The 25,335-nt window shown below is 39.2% G+C and overlaps 3 protein-coding genes across 3 annotated transcripts; all 3 read left to right on the top strand.

The window, feature by feature from the left end:
• The first annotated feature begins 6,221 nt into the window (after positions 1 to 6,221).
• Positions 6,222 to 9,251, top strand: LOC124031216 (homeobox protein Hox-C6-like). Its single transcript, XM_046342239.1, has 2 exons — positions 6,222 to 6,636; positions 7,172 to 9,251. Exons 1-2 carry the CDS (start codon positions 6,237 to 6,239, stop codon positions 7,468 to 7,470), a joined length of 699 nt encoding a protein of 232 aa, XP_046198195.1. The 5' UTR covers positions 6,222 to 6,236; the 3' UTR covers positions 7,471 to 9,251.
• A 681-nt stretch (positions 9,252 to 9,932) lies between these two features.
• Positions 9,933 to 12,313, top strand: LOC124031215 (homeobox protein Hox-C5-like). The gene is made up of 2 exons (XM_046342238.1): positions 9,933 to 10,603; positions 11,579 to 12,313. The coding sequence occupies exons 1-2, from the start codon at positions 10,096 to 10,098 to the stop codon at positions 11,791 to 11,793; spliced, it is 723 nt and encodes a 240-aa protein (XP_046198194.1). The 5' UTR covers positions 9,933 to 10,095; the 3' UTR covers positions 11,794 to 12,313.
• A 7,959-nt stretch (positions 12,314 to 20,272) lies between these two features.
• LOC124031217 (homeobox protein Hox-C4a-like) lies at positions 20,273 to 22,818 on the top strand. Its single transcript, XM_046342240.1, has 2 exons — positions 20,273 to 21,284; positions 21,851 to 22,818. The coding sequence occupies exons 1-2, from the start codon at positions 20,846 to 20,848 to the stop codon at positions 22,240 to 22,242; spliced, it is 831 nt and encodes a 276-aa protein (XP_046198196.1). The 5' UTR covers positions 20,273 to 20,845; the 3' UTR covers positions 22,243 to 22,818.
• Positions 22,819 to 25,335: the final 2,517 nt, after the last annotated feature.

The following is a 25,335-nucleotide window of genomic DNA, read 5'->3' as shown; positions in this document are numbered from 1 at the left end:
GTTTAAAATGAATCGAATGGTCTGTGGCCTTCGGATGTATTTACATTTGTTACATATATTTTTGCTTAATGGGGGGAAAATGCATCTAATGTATACTTGTATTGACACTGTAGGTCTATGGTATATGGACATATTGTTTTCCCCTGATATAGGTATAACTATTGTAACGTCATTAGATATGTTTGTGTAAACATCAAATGCACAAAATAAAGGTATAGTGTATGTATTATTGTTTAGTAATAAGCTACACACCAAGCTATATATTCTGCAATTAATCTACAAGTGGGACTGGGGAACTATTCATGATATTAGTAGTAGCTCGCTGTAACTCACGTGAGCAATCATTTTGATTCTGACAGAAATAGGCAAGAGGGCCTGTGTGCATCACTAGGACTAGCTTGTGGCAACGCTTCTTGTACCAGACCATAAAAAGTAACTGTTACCTGTGGGGTATAGAGCTTGCTGGTTGGTGCATTGATGCCTGGCATGATTTACTGTCATGGTTCCGACAAAATTTGAGCTATTTCATTTATTTAACTCTTGAATTGTATGTACATTAAATATCCAGTGTGATAAATTATGATACCCTGGTCTGATTCAGGAATTTGGTTTTCTCAGTTAGTCTGCAGTCAAGCATTCGATGTTAAAAAAAGGAACATCTATTTCATTACTACTTACTACCAGGCCTAGGTTATTATTTTTGCTTTAATGTTTAGGACCGATGTCTCTGTGTGACAATGTATTGCGATGGGACAAGCTGTAGCCTTTCTTATAAAGCTTACAATGATATTATATAGGTAGGTAAGCTGCTCCACATGCGTAAATCAAAGACCCATTGTTCAGTTAGTTACTTATCTGAACCATATTGCAACATGAGCAGGCAAAATAAAGTTACTATTGATGGTTGGTTGTGCTGACGGTTGTGGTGGTGTCATCATCATAACATTGTGCAAGTAAGTATTCGTTTTCTTTATTGAACTGGTACACTAATGTATAATGTGTATAATCTACATAGCAGCCGGTACACTAATGTGTATTGTGTATAATGTACAGGGGTAGGCCTTCGATAACATACATATATATAAATACACACTTCATAATCATGAATCACCAACGCAAAACACTTTATTTAGTTACACAATGGATAGCCTCACGATTCGAACACACCGACAGCGTAGTGTGCAAAATAGTATGCAGCATCGTCTGGATATGTATGCCACAAAAGTTTTAAAAATGCACTCTCTGCTACCATTTCTGTCAATTTTGACACATCGTTCGATAAATCCAATGTATGCACCACACCGAACGCACTGCAACTTCCTCTGCAACGCAATGATGCAAGGCAAACGCAGCGTTTCATTGGAAATTAATGTAATTCTGGTGTAACAAAATGCAATATCACTGTCGGTATGTTCGACGCGTAAGTCAATAACGCATCACAGCAATATACAATCAAACGTGTGATTGTCATGCACAGCATTTGGCAATAGCCTACAAATTCAGGCTCAAACTTTGATTACCTCTTTTCCCCACACCTAATATATATTACAGTCAACACTGCCATCTAGTGTTAGATCGCAGCACCTCAAAATCCTGTCACTGCCAATACTACTGTGTGATCGATAATGCGAGAACATACATACACACAGTAGGTCTATGTCAGTAGGGTGTGTTCAGTCACCTTGGTTTTATCTAATTAGATGTTAGCTTTGACACAATATGGGACAAAATAACAACATTATGTTGTTTGGGTAGCCCACAGTAAGCTGCACGCGGTTTTGTTCGTAATGCTCCATATATATTTTGTGTCATAGTATGGTCTATTGTAAAGATGCACTGTTAGGAACCTATATGACACGTGGCAAAAACCGTGTGACTACACTGCAGCAACCAACAACCCACTGGCTTTACCGTACTAAAGTGCCATTCCTCGCCAACATTGAGGGTTGTAGACTTCTTTCTATTGAAGATGTATTATTATTATTATTATTATTATTATTATTATTATTATTATTATTATTATTATTATTATTATTATTATTATTATTATTATAGCTTCTGTTGTTGCTGCTTTCCCAGTTCTCTACGGTTGAGAGCCAGGTGTCGCTTGGCTTTGTTTGGGATTTACATTTTATGGATGCATAGTCAACAAGTGAGGAAACTCTTTGTAGGCCTATAAGTGAACATCTATCATCACCAAAGGTTGGCATGCATGCCTGGCCTATAGAGAATTGAATCATAGACAACAGATGTGTAGGCCTATAGCCTACGTGTGAGTAGCCTACTAGACTACAACATTTCATAAACATAAACATTCTCGCTACTCAAGCTCAATATGAAAAATGAAAATCAAGTACAACAAGAGTATATATTTATTCGAGTCATCAAATTCATGCCACAAATTCATGCCACGAATTCATGCCACGATAACATTGTGGGTGTCTAGACAGAACCTGTGCGTAATATTTGGTTGAACCCAAAACGCTGCACCTAAAATGCACGGGCCTACTAGAAAAGCCATTGATTTTCTCTAGACGCACTCTGTCTATACTGTGGTTGTTTTCACATCAGTTTAATGTTAATTTATTTTGCTGTAAAAGCAGGTGGGGGGTTGCAGGACATTTCAGGACATTTCTAAAAAACTGATGAGGGTTTTAGAGAATGGCATAGGGTAAAGTCACTTTTAAAAGCTTTATACTTACAGGGGTAGGCCTTCGTTCAAATTATTTAGAGATTGTTGCACATTCTGCTATTGTGCTTTATTCAAATGTTAGAAATATTCTGAATAATTATATTCTATAATAATAATATGAAAGTGCATTGAAACAAAAGCCTTATCGTGATAATGTGAGAGAGACTATTGTAGCCAAGTTATGTGATCATTTTGGACAGCTGCTTTTCTTAATTTCTTTTAAATAGCCTACGTTTAGGGTTGTTTTGCCCATATAAGATAATATTGTAATTTAATGATGGTTTTATATAATATCTCATCTTAAACCAGTAATATTGAATATAACTATAAGTATAGTTATTTACTAACCTATTATCTTCGTGCTACTGGCGCATAAGACAGAGTTAGAGTTGCAATAGTTTGTTTTAGAATGCATAATTGTGCTACTCTTGTATGCTTCTAATGGTTTTAGTCCGTTTTAGTTGCAGACCTCAAGACCTCCAAAGTTGTTTTTGGGTGCAAATGCCAGACTGTCTTCCACAAAGGGTGCAATAAAACACTTCCCCATACACTTCCACTTCCATAGTACAATAAAAACCACTACCTCTCCCCCAACCCAATTCACGTTTCCTTCACAGATAGCGCATCAGCCTTGCAACAACATATGTTTTACGCGAGGAAGAGAGAAGCACTATTAAAGAGATAGATATAGGTTACTCAACGTGTATAATCTAATATTGTGTGTATGAGGAGGGGGGCTCAATTAACACATGTATTAATTATCTAAAGTTGCATGACAAACTAGCCCTACAGAGATACAAGGTTCCATGTAAGTTCTCTATTCAATTTACAGAAAGGCTCACCGATAACATCCCACTGCATTCCAACTGCTGCGTTTGTCATATGGCCCGCATTAAAGCAATAGCCCTTTAAAGGCGTTCGGATTTAGAGATCAAAGGCTGTTTGGGTAACACCACGTTTGTATCCGACAACTTCTGCCAGACCCGCGAGCTCATTAGTTCGATTAAACTGAGTGCTGAACTTTTATTTGGAAGGCAGAGTAGGATTGATTAGGCTATGTGAATATCAATCGAAATCATCAAACTTGTCATAAAAGTCGGGTTTATCTTTCCCATGTTACTCCAAGAAGAATAGTCTACCACTGTCTTGTCTTACAAATAACGTTAGATAGACCTACGTTGTTTGTGTGGAAGTCTAATATTTTGATTTTGATACCGAGGCCAAGACAAAACCGCAACAGACACATTTGAAACACATATTAAATATGTTTAGTGGATATTTGAAAATCAAGATGTTAGCTATATTCGTTTTTCATTCTTTATTTTGTATTGCATTGTCCTACAATAGACCTATTCCGACAATGATTCATATTTTCCATCTCCACACTGGCTTAGCTATTTCATCAAGAAATTATCAACATATTACAGTTACAACCCTCTAATGTTGCACTGCAATACTGTAATTTAGCCTATCAATAAATGTTGCTCTCTTGCTGTTGCATTTTATGCTGTAGTTTAGGCCTGTCGCCTTCTTTGTAGTAATACACGTTTTGTAAAGGCACCACTAAATGTCTTTAATTAAAGTGTATTTTCTTTCCATGCTCTAACGCTAAAGCCTTCCATTCACTAGTGCATTTAATTTATTTGTATGGGCGAGGATTTCCCACACGCGGATACACACAGTGCATGCAGGAGAAGAGTATAGACTAGAATCTGTCATTTGTCTGGTTTTATGACTTCTGCAGCTTTACACAGGGGTTAAGACATTCTTTCGCTCTAAAACTGCCATAAACCCCCCTCTTTCTGCCGAAAGAATAATTACTGAATAAAGGGGTAACGCAGCTAAAAGCCTCTTGTCCCTATATAAGACTTTTCTTACCTCTTCGAATAGGTTTCTCGAATTTTGTGCACCAGGTCTAATCTAATTCTTATAACACGTTGCCTATATCGGGCAACCTCACACGCTATCAAATGTAGCCTAGACCTGTTCGCTTTTTGATGGAGAAGCCACAAAAGACATGCCCGTCTATCCACAACAATATATACATAACTTATTTTTATGGGTAGCATTAGCAATAAGAGGACGCCTCTCTTGCCGTAAGCAATAGTGAACCCATTCCATTTTCGTGTCATACCAACTCTAATGAGAAAATAGGTGTGTGTGTGTGTGTGTGTGCGTGTGCGTGTGTGCGTGTGCGTGTGCGTGTGCGTGTGCGTGTGTGTGTGTGTGTGTGTGTGTGTGTGTGTGTGTGTGTGTGTGTGTGTGTGTGTGTGTGTGTGTGTGTGTGTGTGTGTGTGTGTGTGTGTGTGAGAGAGATGTGTGTGTGAGATGTGTGTGTGTGTGTGTTCAGTTATCCTGCCAGCCTGTAGCCTTCAAACAAAGCCTGTGTTAGGATTTATTTTATGTCAAACTGGATTAACGCAATACTTCCTATGTGGAAGTATTAGATCATTGTGTTATGGGCCATCATATTATCAGTAAATCAACACTCAGTCCATTCATATTAGGCTAAAGCATTCCCTATCTATCTATTTGTTGTAATTGTAAATAATATAATTAAAAGTCACCCAAACACGTTTTCTTGACTATATTTTAACAATTGGATTAGGCCCGCCTATTCCTCTTTTTTCAACATAAATCATGTTTTTTAATCCGTTTAGAAACTATGTAACCCACACCGAATAAAAACATATTAATCGACTTAAGAGGGCAATATTGTCAAGCTTTTTCGAACTGAATAATTCGATCACACTGTATTGCGGTTATAAACCCTAATCATCATTTTAATTACAAGAGACTGGACTCAAGTCAAATAATTTAAATAGAGCATGCTTGTCAGGCGATGGCATCTATTTCTCTCAATAATTAAATTCCACATTAAGGCTAATTCATTATTGTGAATGTTTATTGCTAATGGCCCATCTGATTTAATTCATCCACACACTGAATCTTCTTTATACCTTTGTGAACAGGAGTATTATTATGTTGCTATGGGATAGTACTGTACAACAAAGAATATGCGGTTGCAGGAGCAGATTGGCAAGAGAAGACGTGTGTGTGTGTGTGCGTGTGTGCGTGTGCGTGTGTGTACGTGCGTGCGCGTAAATGCTCCCTATGTATGTATTCCTTATGCGTGTGTGTGCACGCGCCTGTGTGCACGTGTTAGTTTACGATGACGTGTGTGTGCGCGCGCATATGCGAGAGTAGTTTTGACTGAGAATTTAAAAAAATTAAGTTACTTTTTCTCCCTCAGTCCCTATACTCCCTGCTTTTTATTGGAGCAAATTTGGTCAGCTGACATTGTCATCTTGTCCATCCTAGAGTGAGGCTTTAGCGACAACATTCGGCGGTGTCTTGTGTCTTTATTGGCGTCCAGAAATACATTATAAAGAAATCATACAGCGTGCCTGTATTAAAAGATAGACTGACAGTGAAAAAAGAGAGTGACTTAATGAGTGTGAGAGAGGGAGAGAATAAAAAGAGAGCTGATATTGAAAGGGAGGGAGGGAAAGGGAAAGAGAGGGAGCAAGGGAGAGAGGGAGGTATGAATTCTTATTTCGCAAACCCGTCGCTCTCATGCCATTTAGCTGGTGGTCAAGAGGTTTTACCAAACGTGGCCCTAAACTCAACTACCTATGACCCAGTTCGACACTTCTCCTCCTACGGATCCGCTGTAGCCCAAAACCGGATATATTCCTCGCCTTTCTATTCTCCCCAAGACAACGTTGTATTCGGCTCGACCAGGGGACCGTACGAGTATGGATCCAACGTGTTTTACCAAGACAAGGACGTGCTACCCAGCTGTAGGCAGAGCAGTTTGGGACAAGGTTCACAAAGCTTGCTCGCGCAGGATTACCCGTCTGATCAAGGCAGGAACGGCTCACAGGAACAAAAGGGGAACATTCAGATCTACCCGTGGATGCAACGGATGAACTCTCATAGCGGTGAGTAGGCCTATTACAAACTCCTAGAGATGAATTAAACGAGCTGGTCCGTTTTACGACTGGGGAAGCTACTTTTTATCACCCCATAAACCATTACTACAGCAGCACCCTGTCGCATGCAATAAAGGCCTTTTATCTTCGTAGGAAAAAGTGTCCCTCAAAACAAAATAAATATTTTAAGCTAATCCCTTTGTCACCCATATTAAAGAGTTCACGTTATTGTAAAACGAATAACCTATAATCTCTTCAAATATCACTCAGTGGACTGGGTTCCCCTGATAGCGAAGTGTATGTGTGTTGTGTCAGCATGCACCACCACTGTTGTTGATTATTTAGATAATTGCAAAACATAGGCTAGCATGTAAGAACTGACACAATTAGGCTATATCCTAGACATAGATTATTTCCGTGTTTTTTTGTGATTATGTGTGCGCGTGTGTTCGGCTAGTGACATTGCATATCCTACGCAAAAAAAATATTGATTATGCCAGATTATGATCATTCCAAACTGTTTTGTCATGTTGTTTCCATTCAGGAGTTGGATACGGTTCTGACAGGCGAAGAGGACGCCAAATTTACTCCCGATACCAAACTCTAGAACTCGAAAAGGAATTCCATTTCAACCGCTACTTGACGAGACGCAGGCGTATCGAAATCGCCAACGCACTATGTCTCTCGGAACGTCAGATAAAAATCTGGTTCCAGAATCGCCGGATGAAATGGAAAAAGGAAAGCAATCTAACGTCCACTCTCGCCGAAAGTGGTTCGGCAGGGGTAAGTCAAGACACAGGAAAAGAGGACACAGAAGAGGCGACAGAAGAGAAGAAAGAATAAACGACCTCATATCCTAGCCTACTATATGCATCTGTCCGCCGTGATGTGAGAATAACTTAACTACCTAGCAAGTACCTATCAACTATTTTTTAGCACAATAAAAAACACTAGTGTATTCAAAGATATGGCTGCGTTAAATGCAATGTGGATGCAAGATATCTTCAGACGTCAATGTTTGCCTTTAAAAAAAATCTGTATTGATATGAACTTTTCACATTGAATTTCTTTCCTTTCCTTGACATTTCCTCATATAGCCTACACAGACTGTGTGTAACGCGAAGACGTTCATTATTGTATTTTCATAAATGTTGTTTGACAACGATGCAAAACACATGGCTCTCAGATGTCTGTACACCTATGACGAATATGTTTTTCCAAAAATAATATGTGAATTAAACTTCAAGCGTTACATCCACTTGTGTAACTTATTGATGTTTTTTTGGTTTTGCTGTTCTGTTGTACGAAAACTATTCTGAATAATAACGACCCACACTACCTAAATCGTTTATACGTTTGTATATATATATATATATGTGTGTGTGTGTGTGTGTATCTGTTATACATGCCTTAGACCTGTGAGAGCATTTGTGTGCAACCCGCAACTTTTTTTGTAGTAAGTAGACCTACTTTTATTTATGTTTAGATATGTACCAGTAGCCTACATTGAGTATGGGGTCAAATAATAACTGACCGATGTAGCTTAGATTGTAGCGTTAGATGAAAATCTCAAATGAAACAATAACAGTGATGTATGACATTTACGTCAAGTCATATTTAATAAAACGGTTCATAAAAAAGTTGTCCATGTCTTTGCGCCCACCATACCAAGTTAGTCTCGTTCTCAAACAGCAGCATTATAGCCCTCCAGGTTAAATGTGGACACATGTCATTGTTCAAGTTTTTATTCGTCATATAATAGACCTAAAGCCAGCTACCCTTTAATGTTTTTTTGCCTTTCTTTTTTAAATTCAAAGCTTTGTCACTTAAAATAAATGAATGTTCTGTGGCTCTCTGATATTTGTCTGTGGCTCTCTGTGGTAGGGCTCATTGAGATGTAAAGCAATTGTAAAGCAATTACATTTATCCACATTTTTTCAAAGCCATGCAGTGAAATCTTTGAATAGGCTAGTCATTTCAAATAGCTACAGAAATATCGGAAAATGTGGATGGGGACTGGAGAGGAAACGCAAATCACACACAATTCGATAGAACATCACTGTCTGTGAGGCCTGTCTAATTTTCTAGTCTGAATAGACTTCCATTTCATCTTACACTGTATGGTTTAAGGTTGTAATTCGTGTTATTAGGTAGGCCTATATGTAACGTAATACCAAGCATTATACTAACAGGCCTTCTTAGTCACACACAAGCCATTATTTAAAACTATTGCCAGGCGATGTTACCGTTGTTTACGGAGGACACTGTTTGCTTTTGTCTTTTCAGATAAACCAGTGACGCAACATCAATAAAGAGAACTTTGGGTTTCATTTACTCGTATGAGAATTATTATGTTATTATTATGTTGGCATTATCATAATATTGGCATTATCATTCTAAGAGTCGTTACTCAAACGTATGCACGACTCTTTCGATTTCTGCCAAACCTGCCATGAGAAACTTGTTGCTATGATCAGTCAAGCCATTTAGAAAACAATTCCAGATACAATTCAATATAAAACATATAGCCATAGTGAAAAAAATGCGAACTTACAGTATAGCGACCCAAAAAAGGAAGCTCAAGTATTGCTAGTACGGTGACTGCATAACAGAAGGCCCAAGTCATACGCCATAGCAATGGATTGTTTAGCCTTCTATCATTATTATTATTGGCAGTTTAAAACCATTAAGGAAACCCTACTGACAATTGCTTAAAACTGTGGTCAGACATTATGTAGCCTGACAATTATATGAAAAGGATGTTGAAAATTGACCTTGTATTGTTTGGAGACCGATTACCTGCTCTACGCTACACTTTTAAGGCTGATTTCAAATCTATAGAGCAATTTTACTATTGTTGATTATGGTGGTAATCAATTAGCCATCAATGCAGTTCTATCCTACGAAATAACAATATTCTATGTGCGCGCATGCCTCGATGCGCATAACTGTGTGGTTGTTGCCAGGTAGATCAAGACATAGTGTGGCAGAGAGAAGGTGAGGGTGCCCTATGCCCTTGTGTGTTTTATGCTCTTATCCGTCCCTGGCACCAGGTGACGCTCTCGGCCTTCCGTCCAGCCCTGCTCCGCCAGTGCCCCATCAGGGTCCTCGGTGCCCGGATATCAGGCGTTTCTCCTATTGCCATTAATAACATCCAAGTGTAATCTAGCCAAATTTATGACTGGCCGATACGAGCACGTGATTCTTTTTAGACGTCCCATATTTGGGCAATGGGTAAAAAAAAATATATAAAAAAATACCCCACCTATAAATCGTTGTCATTTTTAGGATAAAACCCCATGAACTTCAAAAGAGCTACAAATCAAACGCAAACGCAATAACAATACCACACCGTTATAACTGCTATCTGTACATATTTTACAATTATCGTGTTACGTCAAAACTTTAATGCAATAATTTAGTCCGTATAAATGCTTCCATTTCGTTTCCTTTGCGTTTTCTCTTGAAATGAGCTCTTACGTAGCCAACTCGTTGTTTAAGCAAACTCACGATGCGTCAGCTTTCGCTTTGCACAACCATGGCTACGGATCTAACCCTGACCTCAACGTGTCCGGCTACAGTGGTTATGGAGGGCATGATCACCGCGGGTCATTTGCGTCCCCACGGTCCTCGAGTTCCATTGGCATGGGAGAGATGAACACTGTGCTGCGTGGCAATCCTGGCGACCTTACACCACCGCCAGAGTCTTCCACAGGAGACGCTACCCAGAGACACCTCATGAACGAGCAGACAAGCGGCCAGGGATCTCTAAATCTGGGACTGTATCGTCGAAAACCGGTGACGAACTCAGATTTGAGCGAAATGCCCATCCGCAAGACACAAACAGGAGAGATCAAAGTCGGAACTTTGCAACCCGTCCAGCCAGTAACACTAGCAAACCATTCGACTCAGCCACAAACCAGCGAGCAGCAACCGCAAATATATCCCTGGATGACTAAACTACACATGGGTCACGGTAAAGTTTGTTGTTTCTTTTCGCTTATTTCCTACAGAAGGGAGAGTGTCCCTCTCACCCTCTCTCCTCCATGTGTTCTATCTTCTTTACCCTCTTTAGTCCATTCACAGTTTTTCTTCTATGAGTTTTATAGGTCGTATTCGTAAATAATAAAACTCACAGTCATAAATTGTATGACAAAGGCATCAATTGCTCGTAAAACTGTCCTGTTACAACGAAGAGGCGATCTGCGTCCAAATTTATGACAGGGTAATTGGATAAGGGAGACACAAGTCTCTGCAAACCCTCAACAAACAATGTGTGCGTTCTATATTTAGAACCAAAACAACGTAGTATGATAAACATGATCCTTATTTTCGAGGATATTTGAACTGAAGAGTGAGATTGTGGATTTCACAGTATACGCTTTAACTGAACGTTTCTAATGTAATAAAATATGTATATAGGCTACTGGCCGTGGCAAGTTATTGTTTGTTATACAACAGGGCACGTAGGCTACTTTAGAGGGGGAAAGGATATTTATGTAACTGTGGTGACTCTTGCCCTTGTTTTAGTTATTGTTAAAAAAACACATTTGCATTATAATAACAATACAATTATTAGTCATAGGCCTAATAGTGATACAATCACTGTAGTTTCATTGAGTAAACCCGAATGGACACATTTTGGTAACTCATACAGCTCTATATTGATGATCATTTATCCAGCTATCCAGCCATCCAGCTATCCTTACGTTCATTAGGCCATACAGTAGCTTTAACACTTTAAAGTAATCTATTGACATGGGGATATAGTCACAGAATAGTGACTTACAGGCTGTGTTTTGCTATTCATTCGTATCTATTGGTAAACTACAAGTCATTGCATGTCCATTGACAAGTTAAGATATATTTTAAGTGATAATGTTTACTCTGTTTTTATATGAATATTCACATTTCCAGTGCGGTCACACATTTTCTCTCAATTACACCACAGAGGCTGACGGCAAAAGGTCAAGGACGAGTTACACACGCTACCAAACTCTGGAGTTGGAGAAAGAATTCCATTTCAACCGGTATCTGACGCGTCGTAGGCGCATCGAGATCGCGCATATGCTCTGTCTGAATGAGAGGCAAATCAAAATCTGGTTCCAGAACCGACGAATGAAGTGGAAGAAGGACTCAAAGCTTAAAATGAAAGAGTCCATCTAAAACAAGGGGGCATTTTCAAACGATATCAACGTTTCTGTTTGAGATGACATTCAAAGACTCTCATCACTACCCGTTTCCAAACCGTGACTTTTGTGATGCGATGTTTCAGTGTGATAATAATGAACATTCTTCGATGATGGATCTGATGATGTAATATATCTGTCATGTTGTTTGAATATTGTACTGTTTTATTTTATACCTTGGAATATGAACTTGTTCAACAGAGTCCTATAGAACTTTTGAGAATGTAAACGCTTGAAATAGATTAATTATAGAAAATATTACTTTAATAATTTTAACGTTTCATCCCTTCCCCTCTTTTTCCTTAAATTCATTTCAAGTCGAAAGTTATTGATATTATCGTATATTCCTGCTGTACTATCAACATTGTTTTCTCCGTGTGAGTTTTCTATTAATTTATATAAAACACAACCACGAAAGGTAAATTCATTGTAGTTAGCCTACTCTTCAAACTTCTTCTACATTTTTATTCTGTTTGTGTTTTTCTGTTGTTTTTTTTTTTATCAGGCCCGTTTAAACATCCAGGGATCTTAAAATGTAACAGACACATTTTAGTCAATTGCGGGGACTATATCATTCTCAATGACGATATTGTATTTGAAATATTTCATGTAAAATAGTTGATTTTGGCAACAGTGTCGTGAGAACAGTGAGATACTCGTACAATCTAAATAGTTTCGATAAAACATTAAACCTTACTCATATGAAAGGTATATTGGAATACATAACTTGCCAGTCGGCAGGAGATTCATATTTGGGGGAATGTGGCTAAGATCTGACTCAATGTGCCAAGTATGATCATGGGATGAGTTATTTAGCCTCAGCATTACAGTTGTGACAAATCATTATTAACAATTTATAATATATATTGTAAATCACGAACAATGCATGTAATAGAGGATTTCTGCTGAGAATTGGGCAATACCTGGACCAGTGTTCTGGTCATCCTACATTTCCTGCAAATGTCCCATTATTTTGGAACATGGAAAAATATACATTCATTTGCCCAATGTTTGAAAGTGAAGAACACAGAACAGGCCACCAACTAAGGTGAGATGTTGAGTTCACATAAATGTTGTCATGAGGCAGGAGGCTCATGTCAACAATGAGTAGCTAACAATTAAACAATCTCCTTCTCACCCTCATTTCCAATGTCTGCCACAAAACAGTGTTATGTCAAACTTTTCTCATACTCTGCATGGTTATAATTGCTCACAAAGAAAACTTTGAAGGCCTTGTAGGTAAAACGATTTCACATATTACAGTTCACATTTTCTTGTCAAATCCCTGTTTCACTTTGTGGAAATAATCATCTATTCAGTGGTAGAATGGGGGTTGACCCTCTGGAACAAAATGCACTTGAACTATTTAATGGCCTATTAATTCATCTAGAACAGTTAGCACCATGGTAGAGCCTATATTTTAAATTGCTCACCTTGTTTAGATAGCTGAATGAAGTGTTGTCTTTGAAGTGGACTGAAATCTTGAGAAGAAAGGCATTCGTTAATGTTTGTGTTTTAAATAATGAAATAAAGATGGGTGAACATGTGCTTCATACCACTGTCTTTTGACGATGTCACGGGGAAAACGGGCTGTGCTGGGGAAGTATAAGGCTATAGGCCTACTTGATTTTTGTGCAGCCAATTCAGTAGTCGTTTGATTACTCCAAGAAGTAGCTGCTTTTTTACTCTTTGGCCCTTAGCAATTCTCAACGTGGTCTCGGGTTTTGATCCCGGTTCTCTGTCAGCCTCCACTTCCTCAGTAATTATTTACAGTACAGTACAGACGGATGCCTGTAAAGCTTTATGGCCCTGGCGCATCATAAAACTTTACTGCTCTCCCTAACACCTCTCAAACAACGACAATTGTTTAACTAAACAGATGCACATTCAGCACGACTCTTGAATCTGAATACATAAGTAAACGCTATTTCCATTGAGTGTAGCCAATCTGTTCACTTAGATAAAATAATAAATGGTTGATGAACCCAAGGTTGATGAAATGAACATCATTTTCCCAAGGAAAAGTACACTTTTAATCAAAATCCCAAGCTGCAGTTGTGAACGTTTGAAGTACTTTTAAAATACGTTCTACTCCTAGGCTATTCCCAGAAACATTCAACACAATATCTAGGCCTAACAAACTTACGTGATAATGTTTTCTTTAGTCGTTTTGAATGATCCATCAGGGAAACCTTGTACCAGAAACGATAATTTATCCGTAATAATCAGTTCACAAGAGACCACCGGTATTCAAAACAGGTCCAAACAGTTCTTCCACATGTTGTCCATATCTGACAGAAATTTCTACACAACACACATTTAAGGAGCCACTTTGGATGGAAACGTCCACTAAACGTAACTTGTAAAGTTGAAACCGATGCATCGATCATTTTCAAAACCTCTGTTCAAAGTTAATTCTAGTTTGGTTAAACTTTTAGGGTCAACTACCATGTCGTTCCTGGAATAGTACCTACATGCTTTGCTTCCATGATGTCATTGGATGTGTCCTACACCGGGAGCAGTATGAAACCAAGTAAATCCCCTTAAGAGGAACTCTTGGAGCCGTCATCACACAGCATCAACCTTACTGTCTCCTCCGAATCAACACAGACAGGTAACAGTGCTGGACAACCCCACCCCACCCCTCTTCATGCCCTTTCACTTTTGAAGTAGCCTTTCCATTATACTATACTAGAGGGACAACTCTTGTCTAGCTACGCAGTCCTCTGCGACTTCTTGGTACAGTATTTTCCAAACACTATTTACACGTCAAAACCCCTGCTTCCACGTGAGAGAGAGAGAATGAAAAAAACATTACTCACCGCTATGTTATTGTGGTTATATTTCCCCAGGACGTCCTGCGTCTGACATCCCTCTCGGATATGTCTTACCGCATGGAGTAGGGTTGATTTGGTATTGGATACTTTTTGGTTTCCGTCTGTCTTTAAAAAAAACTTTTAAACTTTTGGAGGTTGTGTATGCTGAAGGCCCTAGGGTGCTGACCCTGAGTGGCTCACGGAGAACACGTGATGTCATTAAAGTACATTTTATGGTTTGGGAGAGCTGACAAACCAGCCCTCAATATATTTACATCATATATAATCTTAACTGTCGTGAATCGCAGCTGTTGGGTCCTCTTATCTGAGTGGTCGGAGAGGTATGAGGCGTTTAGTGAGGATTATCTAGCCCCCAATGCTCTGCACTCACATCGTTCGACTCCGGAAAATTGTTCCCAGACGATGCAGTAAGTTAATAATCTTGTTTATCTTGCTTTATAATGAAATAGACACCTGCCTCTTGTAACACCCAGCTAAGATTAAATTAATGCTCTAATTTAATGTTAGCCTGAGAAATGCCTTGGTGGTCTGTCGCCAATGGTTCTCAATTAGGCTCTTGACATGTTGGCATTTTCTCTAAACTCAGAATACCTTTAAAAGTAGACTAGTTGCTTGTGATATAGATGTGATGTTATGGGCGTTAACAGTTCAGTATAGGCCATGTGCGTTACCTTCAGTTAGTGTAGCGTGTAGCATATCGGAAGCCCCCTGTGTTCTCCTGACATGTGCGTATATGTGTGGTTGTCATTACATAATTATACTTCAACATTGCAATGTTTTTGTTGATCCGCCAGTCAATCAGCTTTGATTCAGCAATCAGCATTTATACTGCATTTATACATAGGCAACTTGAACATAGAACACAATGAAATTAAACATGAAAGCATGGCAATTGTAGGCTATCAATTGTTAGTTAATTGTAGGGGGGATGCCAGGACACCAAAATGTGGGCTAGTTATAATTTCTTTGCACCTTCTGGTATGAGACAATAGCTCATACAATGTCGACTGTAGACTATTATGCCTATATTATTGTACTGAATAATCCAACCCAAAATGTGTTTAAAATGTGTATGATAATGGTTCGAATGTGAATGTGAATTTTGCAGCTGACAATTTTTGGAAATATTTCATACTTCAAATTAACTATTGACTTCAGTAGAAGAGTAGGCCTACGGCCATCCCCATCCTCAACGCCCAAGCAAGAAGCAAGCATACTTGATGGTAATAGCTCTCACCATTGCCCCTAGTGGCCGGTATTAAAGGAATCTCCTCCTGGGCGAATGTCGAATACAGCACTGGATCTGGTGTGACTTGGCTGAGCAGGCGACTCGGAGATAACAATTATTCCCTCTCAAATTGTTTTAGCGAAGATAACAGCAAGTTGGACCATTAAACCCTGTGATGCCTGCCAGTATCGCGTGAACCCCATTCATTCATTAGAGACTCCTATACTGAACACAGGTACAGATTGTGTAACTCTAATTTTCCGGACCTCTCAATTTAACTTTAAAAAGTTCCAGCTGTGTTGGCTTCGTGGTTTCCTTGTGTTTTACGTTAGATGGCGGCTTGCTTTTAGTTCAATAGACAGTTTTCACAAATGGTGATTTGTTTAATTGTTTAACATAGATTAGGCTTCACCAGTAGCCTAAGAAATGTAGACACATGTTCCTAAGAGCTCATTTATGAATTAATTTAATATCAGCAAGCATTTAAATATTTCTGGAATTAAAATGTTACATGACAGATACAGTCAGAGCCAGAGTACGGCTCAAGATATAACTTAGTTTAATTAGGTCACGATTGGGTCACGTGACGTCATGTCCGATTGACAGCTCTAACCAGACTGCTGCAACTCATGGCATCATTGACATCACATTGGACTGGCACCTGTGATATTCAATATTATAATAGGTCTTAAAAAAGTCCACCACTACAAGCCACCCCTATACATTTGGAATAATCTTGCCTCTAAAAGGCGATGTTGAGTGTTTTATGAGGTTTCGCAGAAGTGTAACCTTTGTGTTCATATTGGGGATGTTAGCTATAGTGTTGTAAAATGTAAGAAAAAAAACTGCTGGCTTGATGTTTACTTGATCATAGCACTCAGCCTCAGTCTTCACTGTTGGTCTCCTCAACTCTCTCTCTCTCTCTCTCTCTCTCTCTCTCTCTCTCTCTCTCTCTCTCTCTCTCTCTCTCTCTCTCTCTCTCTCTCTCTCTCTCTCTCTCTCTCTCTCTCTCTCTCTCTCTCTCTCTCTCTCTCTCTCTCTCTCTCTCTCAAATGTACCTGATTAATTAGGGTTATCAATTGACTGGAAGGTGATAACCTGGTAACATAAGCCTTAAACATATGCTGATTGAATAGTAGGCTATGCAATGATAATAATAATACAACATCAGGCCTGAGACAATGTATCTTTGGTGCATGAGGTCAATAGTAGTTGGGTCACGTTTGATGAGATCTGGTAGGCCTAGCTATTCCATTGCTATTTGTGGGAGCTAAAGCAAATTGATATTGGATCTTGATAGCGACCATTCAACTGGAAGGAAAATGGCGTATGACTAGAAAGAATGCCTCCCCTGTAGGACGGCCTTTTTTTGGAAGTAATTATCTCGCTACTTGGAGAGAAAGATCCTGGAATTTCAGGCAAGCAGGAACTCTGATGATTGAAAAAAGGCAGAGTGTATCTATTTAGTTTGAAAATATGATCATTCAAAATGTTCAACACATATAACTAGGATATTATTTAGTTATCATTCCATTAGGGAACTAAATTACATTTTACAACAAAATCCTGTTATCCACATTTTCAGAATCTTAATGCGGAAACAATTAAGAGTATATATCAATGTTGTATGTACTTCAAATGCCTGGCTACAGAACCCACTTCTGAAATTATTACATTGCTGATCCCACACCAAACGTATGATTACTGTGAATCAAAACTATTGCAGGGAGCTGTAACATCCTGACTAGAAGAATTGGAAAGTACCTTAGTCTTCCAACTTGATCAAACGGCATCGACGAGAACTGAAAATACATTCCAAAACCTTGCCCTGGGATTTATAATCCATAATACGACAATTACCTGCAAATGTCTTTGTTGGTTACCTTATTGTTTTTTTCTATCACTGAAAGCTATGGCAACAGGTGAAGGACTGCCCAGTCAGCTTGTCTGTTTGATTGAATAAAATGGCATGTCGTTGATCTATTACTGCAATAAATGCAAGTCACAACGTTTTAGATAAATAGATAAATGTATAGTCCCTGTGGAGGATGCAGACAGAGTAGTGCTGATTTTTTTTCCAAAAGCATGCGTTGAGTTGAAGTAGCGTACATATTGCAACAGAGCCCATATAGATTCAAGGAACGTCATTTTGCCAAATCTAACACGATTTAAGATTAGTTTACTAAAGGGGTTAATTTTTCCATCTCTACCTATACTCAGTTATTGAACGAGGTAACAGGTCTAAATGGCATTTGTGTGGAGACTCATTTCATTGGTGATTCTTCATCAATAACTCCTTGGCAGTGAACTATTGGAACGAGTCGAATGCAAGAGGTGAAACACCAGTCAATCTGTCTAACTAATATTAAAATGAGCCTTCAGCGAGAGAGGGTGAGAGAGAAAGAGGACCGTGGGGGATGGGAAATAAAAACGATAGTATCCCCCCCATAAGCCTATTGGAAGTTACTTCATAGTCACGGGACTCTTAGCCTATTCGTATTAAGCAGACTAAGGTTATCAAATAGAAACACATATAGACGACGGCATATTACTTTTTTTTGGAAAATGTTGATTACTGTAATTCTTCATATTAATATTGTTATTGCTCTTGAGGTTTATATTTTTTCATTGTAGCTTATATTCAATGTATTTTTTCTGGGGAGTTCACTTTTGATATGTTGCAGAGGCATAGTCTATTGAGTGCGTTCAGCGCGCCACACTCGGGTTACCCAACGGTCAGTATGGTAATGAGGAACACAATATACCTCTGGGATAATAGAAAGTTATTTTTCATCTCTACTGTCACGTGGCCCCTTTGTGTCCTCCGTTTTTCCAAACTGAATATTTATGATTAGGAAGGGGTACCCGCAAGGTTATATTCAGGGACATGTTGAATGACATTTGATTATACATTTGACTTTTGCGCATGCATATTCACTTGTTTGTTGTGTGTTTTGGCTACTTCTCGAAGTTCCTTTGTGTAGCCTATACATTCTAGGTGGAGGCCAAACATAGGACATTCAGCTAAAGGCATACATTTTGTGCAATGAAAGATTCAAGTCTTGCCTCTGCTTAGTAATTTATGGGTCTAATAGACACTTACCGCGTCTCACAGTGTGTTGCGGACATTTCTCAAATGTTTTTTATTGTTGTCTACATCATGTTTAGCTGACACTATGATGACAGAAATCTTAAATTCTATATAATTATTAACACTTTACCATCACGTGCAACCATTAATTATTAGCCTATAACATATTCAAGATATATGCCACTATGTGGTGTGTTATGTGTATTGACGCTTCATAACCTATACGCTAGGCTGTGAGAAAGTTTCTACGAGCTGAATACGTGCTATCTCTACAATATGCCCTCATGACATTGGCCTACTTATTATTCTGAGTGGGATTTATTAACAGTTATTTCCAGTTTTCACAATCACTGCTTGCAGCATTGGAATGCAGTTCAAGTCGTCTATATGCACCCTGTAGAACCGAATTTGTGTTTACAATTAACAACCGCAAATTCGCCTCTACGGGAATATATGGGCGATTTCAATACCTCTGTGTCAGATAGAACGTAGTAGCCAATCAAGAACATCTGATAATTCTTCAATGGATGTAAGCAAACGTCTAACATTTGGAAGATGGAGAAGGAGAGGGAAGGTGGGGACGCAAAGAGAGAGAGTGGGAGAGACGGAGCGAGATAGAAACCTGGAGAGAGAACGTTCTAGGAAACCATAAAGCGCGCGTGCGAGCGGGAATCATTTGAAGCGATTGATTTACTGCATTTACAGCCTAATAAAACTCAAACAACAAGGGGGGTTCTAATAAATAAGCCATTCTAACTTTTATGTGTCGTTTTTATTTTTATTCAATAAAAACTGACACGGCAATGATGCCTGTTATTTAGGAAGTAGACAGTTAACCTGGAGGTTCAGCTCTCAGTCTCTCTGATATAGATCGTGAAGGGGACTCCGTCTGTAATTCGCCAGGCCATTATCACTCATAGGGTCACTATACAACCATAGCTGCTAATCCATTGCAACTACAGCTGCCAACTACTCCTTAATTTACCAGCAATACCACGACCTATTGCTATATTATATTCATCGGTTTACACAATATAAAAAATTGCAATGGCAATATTGTTGTTGTTATAACAAGCCTACAATAGGATAGTAATAGCCTAATAGCCTACTAAGCATATTAGTGTAATTATTGGCCTATTCATATCGTGAACATTAGCAGTAGAAGTATTCTATCATCATATTCGTAGCATTGTACTGGTCGTAGCATCATCTACATTGGTTTAGAATGGTTGAATTGACCCTGTGCGTAATGGTCTCCAAACGATTGGCTTGTCAATTATCAATACGGCCCAATTAATTAGACGTGTGTTATCGTAAGAATGTTGTCCTGTTTTCCCTAAATCCTAATTTTCTTCAGATATCTGTTATCTTATATCATTGTTAGGGTGTGATTCTGAATGCATTCTGCTGTCATGGTTTAAGAATAGAGTGGTTTATCTGTACTTAACCGCAAAGTTCACACCAATTTATGCCATTGTTACTTTGTTCTGTTTGTTTTGGTGTATATTTTTCCGAGTCATGTCAGGATACCTTTGCTCTCCTCAGTCCCTGCCTGAGATGTGTGTATATATGACTGTCTGTTTCCTCACATAGCCTCCAACGGATATTCGCCACTTTCTGCCCTATTCAATCATTTCATACTGATCTTGGTCGAAGATCCGAGGCCTTGCCTGGAGAAAACACTCTCACACAAAGGCTACAAGAATATTCGAATAAATGTTTGGTTCCTTATCCGGTAACAACATCGCCAGCTGCCATTGGACTGCTTTGTCACGTGGTTAAAGTAACTTTACAGGGTCGCTTGCTAGTAGGAGGGCTTTATGGACCAGAAAAACGACAAAGGTAGAAAAATTATTTTTCACTCCAGAAATTAATGATCATGAGCTCGTATTTGATGGACTCTAGCTACATCGATCCGAAATTTCCTCCTTGCGAGGAATATTCACAAAATAGCTACATCCCAGAACACAGCCCTGAATACTACAGCCGCACGAGAGACACCGGCTACCAGCATCACCACCAGGAGTTGTATCCTCCGCGAGTGACCTACCAGGAGCGCCCGTATAACTGTGTAAGCATCCCCGAGCCCGAGCCCCAGACCGGCCATGGGCTCACACACTCGGGGAATCTGCTTGCGGGTAAGGCACATACATCTCCATGTGAACCCTTGCCACTGTTACCCACATCCCCTACCACCCCACCGATTGCGCCGGCTGCCTGCATCCAAGCCGCCCCGGAGCAACCCACCAGCTCTGCCTTGGCTAAGCAGCCTGTAGTGTACCCATGGATGAAGAAAATCCACGTCAGTATCGGTAGGCAATCTGTGTTGTTATTCTCTTTACTCGCTCTCCCTACCTCTCGTGCTCTCTCTTCCTCTCTTTCACCCTTATTTTACCTATATTGCCTGGCCTATAACCGGCTCGTGCGACGTACGTTGAGAGAGCAGCCCCTTTGAAATGGCACATATGATGTAGATTTACGAGTCAGCATTGGCAATTACACCCGCCATAAATTTTATAGCGGAGGCACTAGTCTGGACAGTTGTATTGCCATGTGGCTTTTTCTGTTATGTATGTGTCAGAGGGAGGAGAAAGTGAGCGAGGAAATGAGGGCTAAGGACTTTTTTTAAATATAATGTAGAATAAATAATTCAGCTGCTCTCTCGCAGTGGAGAAAGTGCTACCCATTATAGAGCCCAGGAGTCGAGTCCCTGACTGTGAAATATTTGATTGGGGATTAGATAATAGTGATTTCATTCTCCATTCACATCGCTATTTCTTTTCATATTTCAATTCACGCCAATCTTGCTTCCCTCCTATTTCTCCTTCTTTTCCTTTCCCTTTCTCCTATCTTCTACTGACCTCTACAAATCTCTCAGCGAATCCCAATTACAATGGAGCAGACGCAAAGCGGTCCAGGACTGCTTACACTCGCCAGCAGGTCTTAGAATTGGAGAAGGAGTTCCACTATAACCGCTACCTAACTCGGCGAAGACGCATCGAGATCGCCCACACCCTGGTTCTCTCCGAGCGCCAGATTAAAATTTGGTTTCAGAACCGAAGAATGAAGTGGAAAAAAGACCATAGGCTACCCAACACGAAAGTGAGATCTTCCTCCTCATCCAACACTAGTGCGACCTCCGGGTCCAACACAGCGTCCACAACAGCCAGCACTCTCCCGCGTGCTGTGGGCTCCAACACCATGCCAGCTTCCCAGGAACTCTCTCGAGTGTCCGTAGTCGAACGAGACCAGGATATTACAAGGTTATAGACACAAAATAGTATCTGACAAAGAGGATGAAAAAACAACGGATTATTTATTTAACAAAAAAAAAATATTTTCTTTTTTATATATATATATATATATAATTGTTCCTATAGTGTTCTTGTGCGTAAACGGGTTTTTCTTCTCAGTCCACAGTTATTCAAGTATGCATGTTATATAGCATGGATTACTGCAGATACTGTGCCAACGGATTATTACGGTTATCAGGGTTTATTTATTTATTATATTTTTTTGTGTTATTTTTTAGTAAGTTGTTCTGACGGATAGTAATAGACATTATCAAAGTATTTGCCTGTGGCAGAATACGTAGCGGTCAGTAGACTTATACAAACACAATCGTTTTATTTATTCTCTGAAAAATAATGTTAGGGTAATCTATTTATTTAGACTATTAATCTCAGAGGTGACAGTTAACAATAGCCAGTTTTTATTTTTCACTACATGTGAATCAGTGAAATGTTGTGATTTATTTTTCAGCACAACCTCTTATCAAGCAAAGTCAGTGAGAGTAGTGTGTTTTGTGATTACATTTTGTGATTTAGGTCTATTTTAATTGATCATTGTAAAATGCAACATAATAAGTTTAGTGTTTTTGTGATAATCGTAGTGTTCAATAAAACCGTGTCGAGTAGTTTAGAATACATTTGAGTCATCTTTATTTACGTATTCAGCATAAAAACCTAGATTCTATTTACATGTGACCTACACTATGTTTTGAAAATGTATTAATGTAAGAGATGGGGAACCCTTGAGAGTCCCCATTGCAAACGAAGAAGTGCTCGGACCTTAAAGTGGTAGGCCTTGGCCTATATGTCATCGGAATAACTGATTGATAACTTCCCTTAGAGTAGTTCCATTATTCTATGAGTAAGAGAGGCAGAGGGGTTTCCGAGTCATCTCACATGAATAGCCCTTTCAGAGTTCACCAAAAGGTTGAACATGTTTTCCCCAAATTCAAATGCACATTATGCTTAGTTAAAACTTAAACTAATGACATAGAATGTGTTTGCAAACAAAGTTTGATTCATACGAGCACAGGTGACGTGTTCCAAGCAGGCTACCAACAATGTTCTGGACCTGTGTGCGCATTTCCATAAGCCTACGTGCAACTGGACTATTACACATAACTAGACCTATGAAAGCCTCAACAAATTGGCTATAACTTTTAAAATATGTGTATATTGTATTATGTTATTTCAAAACACATTTTTAATTGTGGAAAACAATTACAAATAGTTTAATTGTAGAAACTACTGTATTCGTCTAGTTATTCTATTAAAAGAAATATTCATGCTCACAGTCGTACCTCAAATCAAACCAGCTAGTATGTCTCTTCAATCTAAAGTGATTTAAAAATGTATAGGTTAGACTGATATTAGTAGCGTTATAAAACTCACTGCAGCTTCGTAGCCTACAGATTCACTTTCAATCTACAATTTGCATGAGTTGTATTCCAAGCCATTTTCACATGCAAATAACACTTGATATCTTCTATAGGTTATCTGTAGTGCTCAAGGGGATGACATTCCAAGCAAAAATACTTTTCAAAACTGTTTACAAAGTCTGATATGACAACAAAATCATAACTGTTTTGTTATAATAAGTTAATAAGAAGCAAGATGTCTACAGATTGTGGCGTTAATTGCCTGAGGCCCAAATACTGCTAGTGAGCATCACCATATAGACTGAAGTTGTAAGCCTTGATATTCTAAGTCTTAAAGGAAAATACCACTCAATATCGTTTGGTATTTGTTTCATTAGTCCACTGTTGATACATTCCCAAAATGTTTTGCATGTCAGTAATTAGGTTTTCAAAATATAAAACTGTCAAAATACAGAAAAGGTGATGATGATGTATGATGAGTTTTGCAGTTTTTGAGTGGAATATTCCTCTAATATACATGTTCCTATCTTAGCATGGATCTCTCAGCTCTTTCTTATAGAACAAAGCGACATGGGCCTTACTGAGTTTCACTTGGCCATGACTTTCGGGGAGAGTGGAACCCCTCCAGATCCACCCACCGTTCTGGCTGCCATTATACTCCCGGACACCGGTGAGAAATGAGGGTGTATGCATACCAAAATCGCTGCCTCTCGGTGATCTGTTTTCTATAGCCTACCACTCTGTCGCCCTATAGCGCGGCTGAAAAGGGCAATCGTATTGAATTTTTTTTTCAGGCGGACGGTATAAAAGACGGGTTCAGGCGGGGAACACGTTTTCTGTGCCATTAGCTTAATTCCAGTCCGAGATGCTCGACCTTTTCAACGGCCTGACATGACCGGTCAAGGTCCCTCGACTTGTAACTTCGACTTGTAACTTGTGTGTATGTCTTCATGGGGTTGCCTTGATTGTGGATGTTTGTTCTACGTTATTTGACCCATGGAGAGTGTGTGTGATGTGATTTGTTAATTGTCCTGATGTTGTAACCTATCTGTGACCTCTAACTACAAATATGAAGCCTAAAATCTCATTATGCCGTAATACCGTAAATGCGTGAGTAATGTCTGAAATGAATAGCCTATAACAAAGCTTCGTTTACGATTATTAACATGTAATACACCTGAGGCTATTTAACACACAAAAAACCGTATAGGCCTGTATAAAAACATACAAGATTTATGGGGAGAAATTGGTCCTGTACTGCAACGTCAGCATCGTGGGTTCGATTCCCACTGGGGCCATCCATACCAAAATGTTTCTAAGCACTATTGTAAGACACTTTAGATAAAAGTGTTTGCTAAATTACTGAAGTGTATTTTTAGGTATATACACTGAGTGTACAAAACATTAGGAACACCTTCCTAATATTGTATTGCACACCCTTTTCCCCTCAGAACAGCCTCAATGTGTTGGGGCATAGAATCTACAACATGTCGAAAGCGTTCAACAGGGATTCTGGCCCATGTTGACTCAATTCTTCCCACAGTTGTGTCAAGTTGTCTGGATGTCCATGGGTGGTCGACCGTTCTTGATACACACGGGAAACTGTTGAGCGTGAAAAACCTAGCAGCAGTTGCAGTTCTTGACACACTCAAACCGGTGCGTCTGGCACCTAATACCATACCCCGTTCAAAGGC

Source organism: Oncorhynchus gorbuscha, linkage group LG03 (assembly GCF_021184085.1).
Source record: "Oncorhynchus gorbuscha isolate QuinsamMale2020 ecotype Even-year linkage group LG03, OgorEven_v1.0, whole genome shotgun sequence".
Taxonomy (NCBI): Eukaryota; Metazoa; Chordata; class Actinopteri; order Salmoniformes; family Salmonidae; genus Oncorhynchus; species Oncorhynchus gorbuscha.
This window is presented reverse-complemented; position numbering and strand designations above follow the sequence as displayed.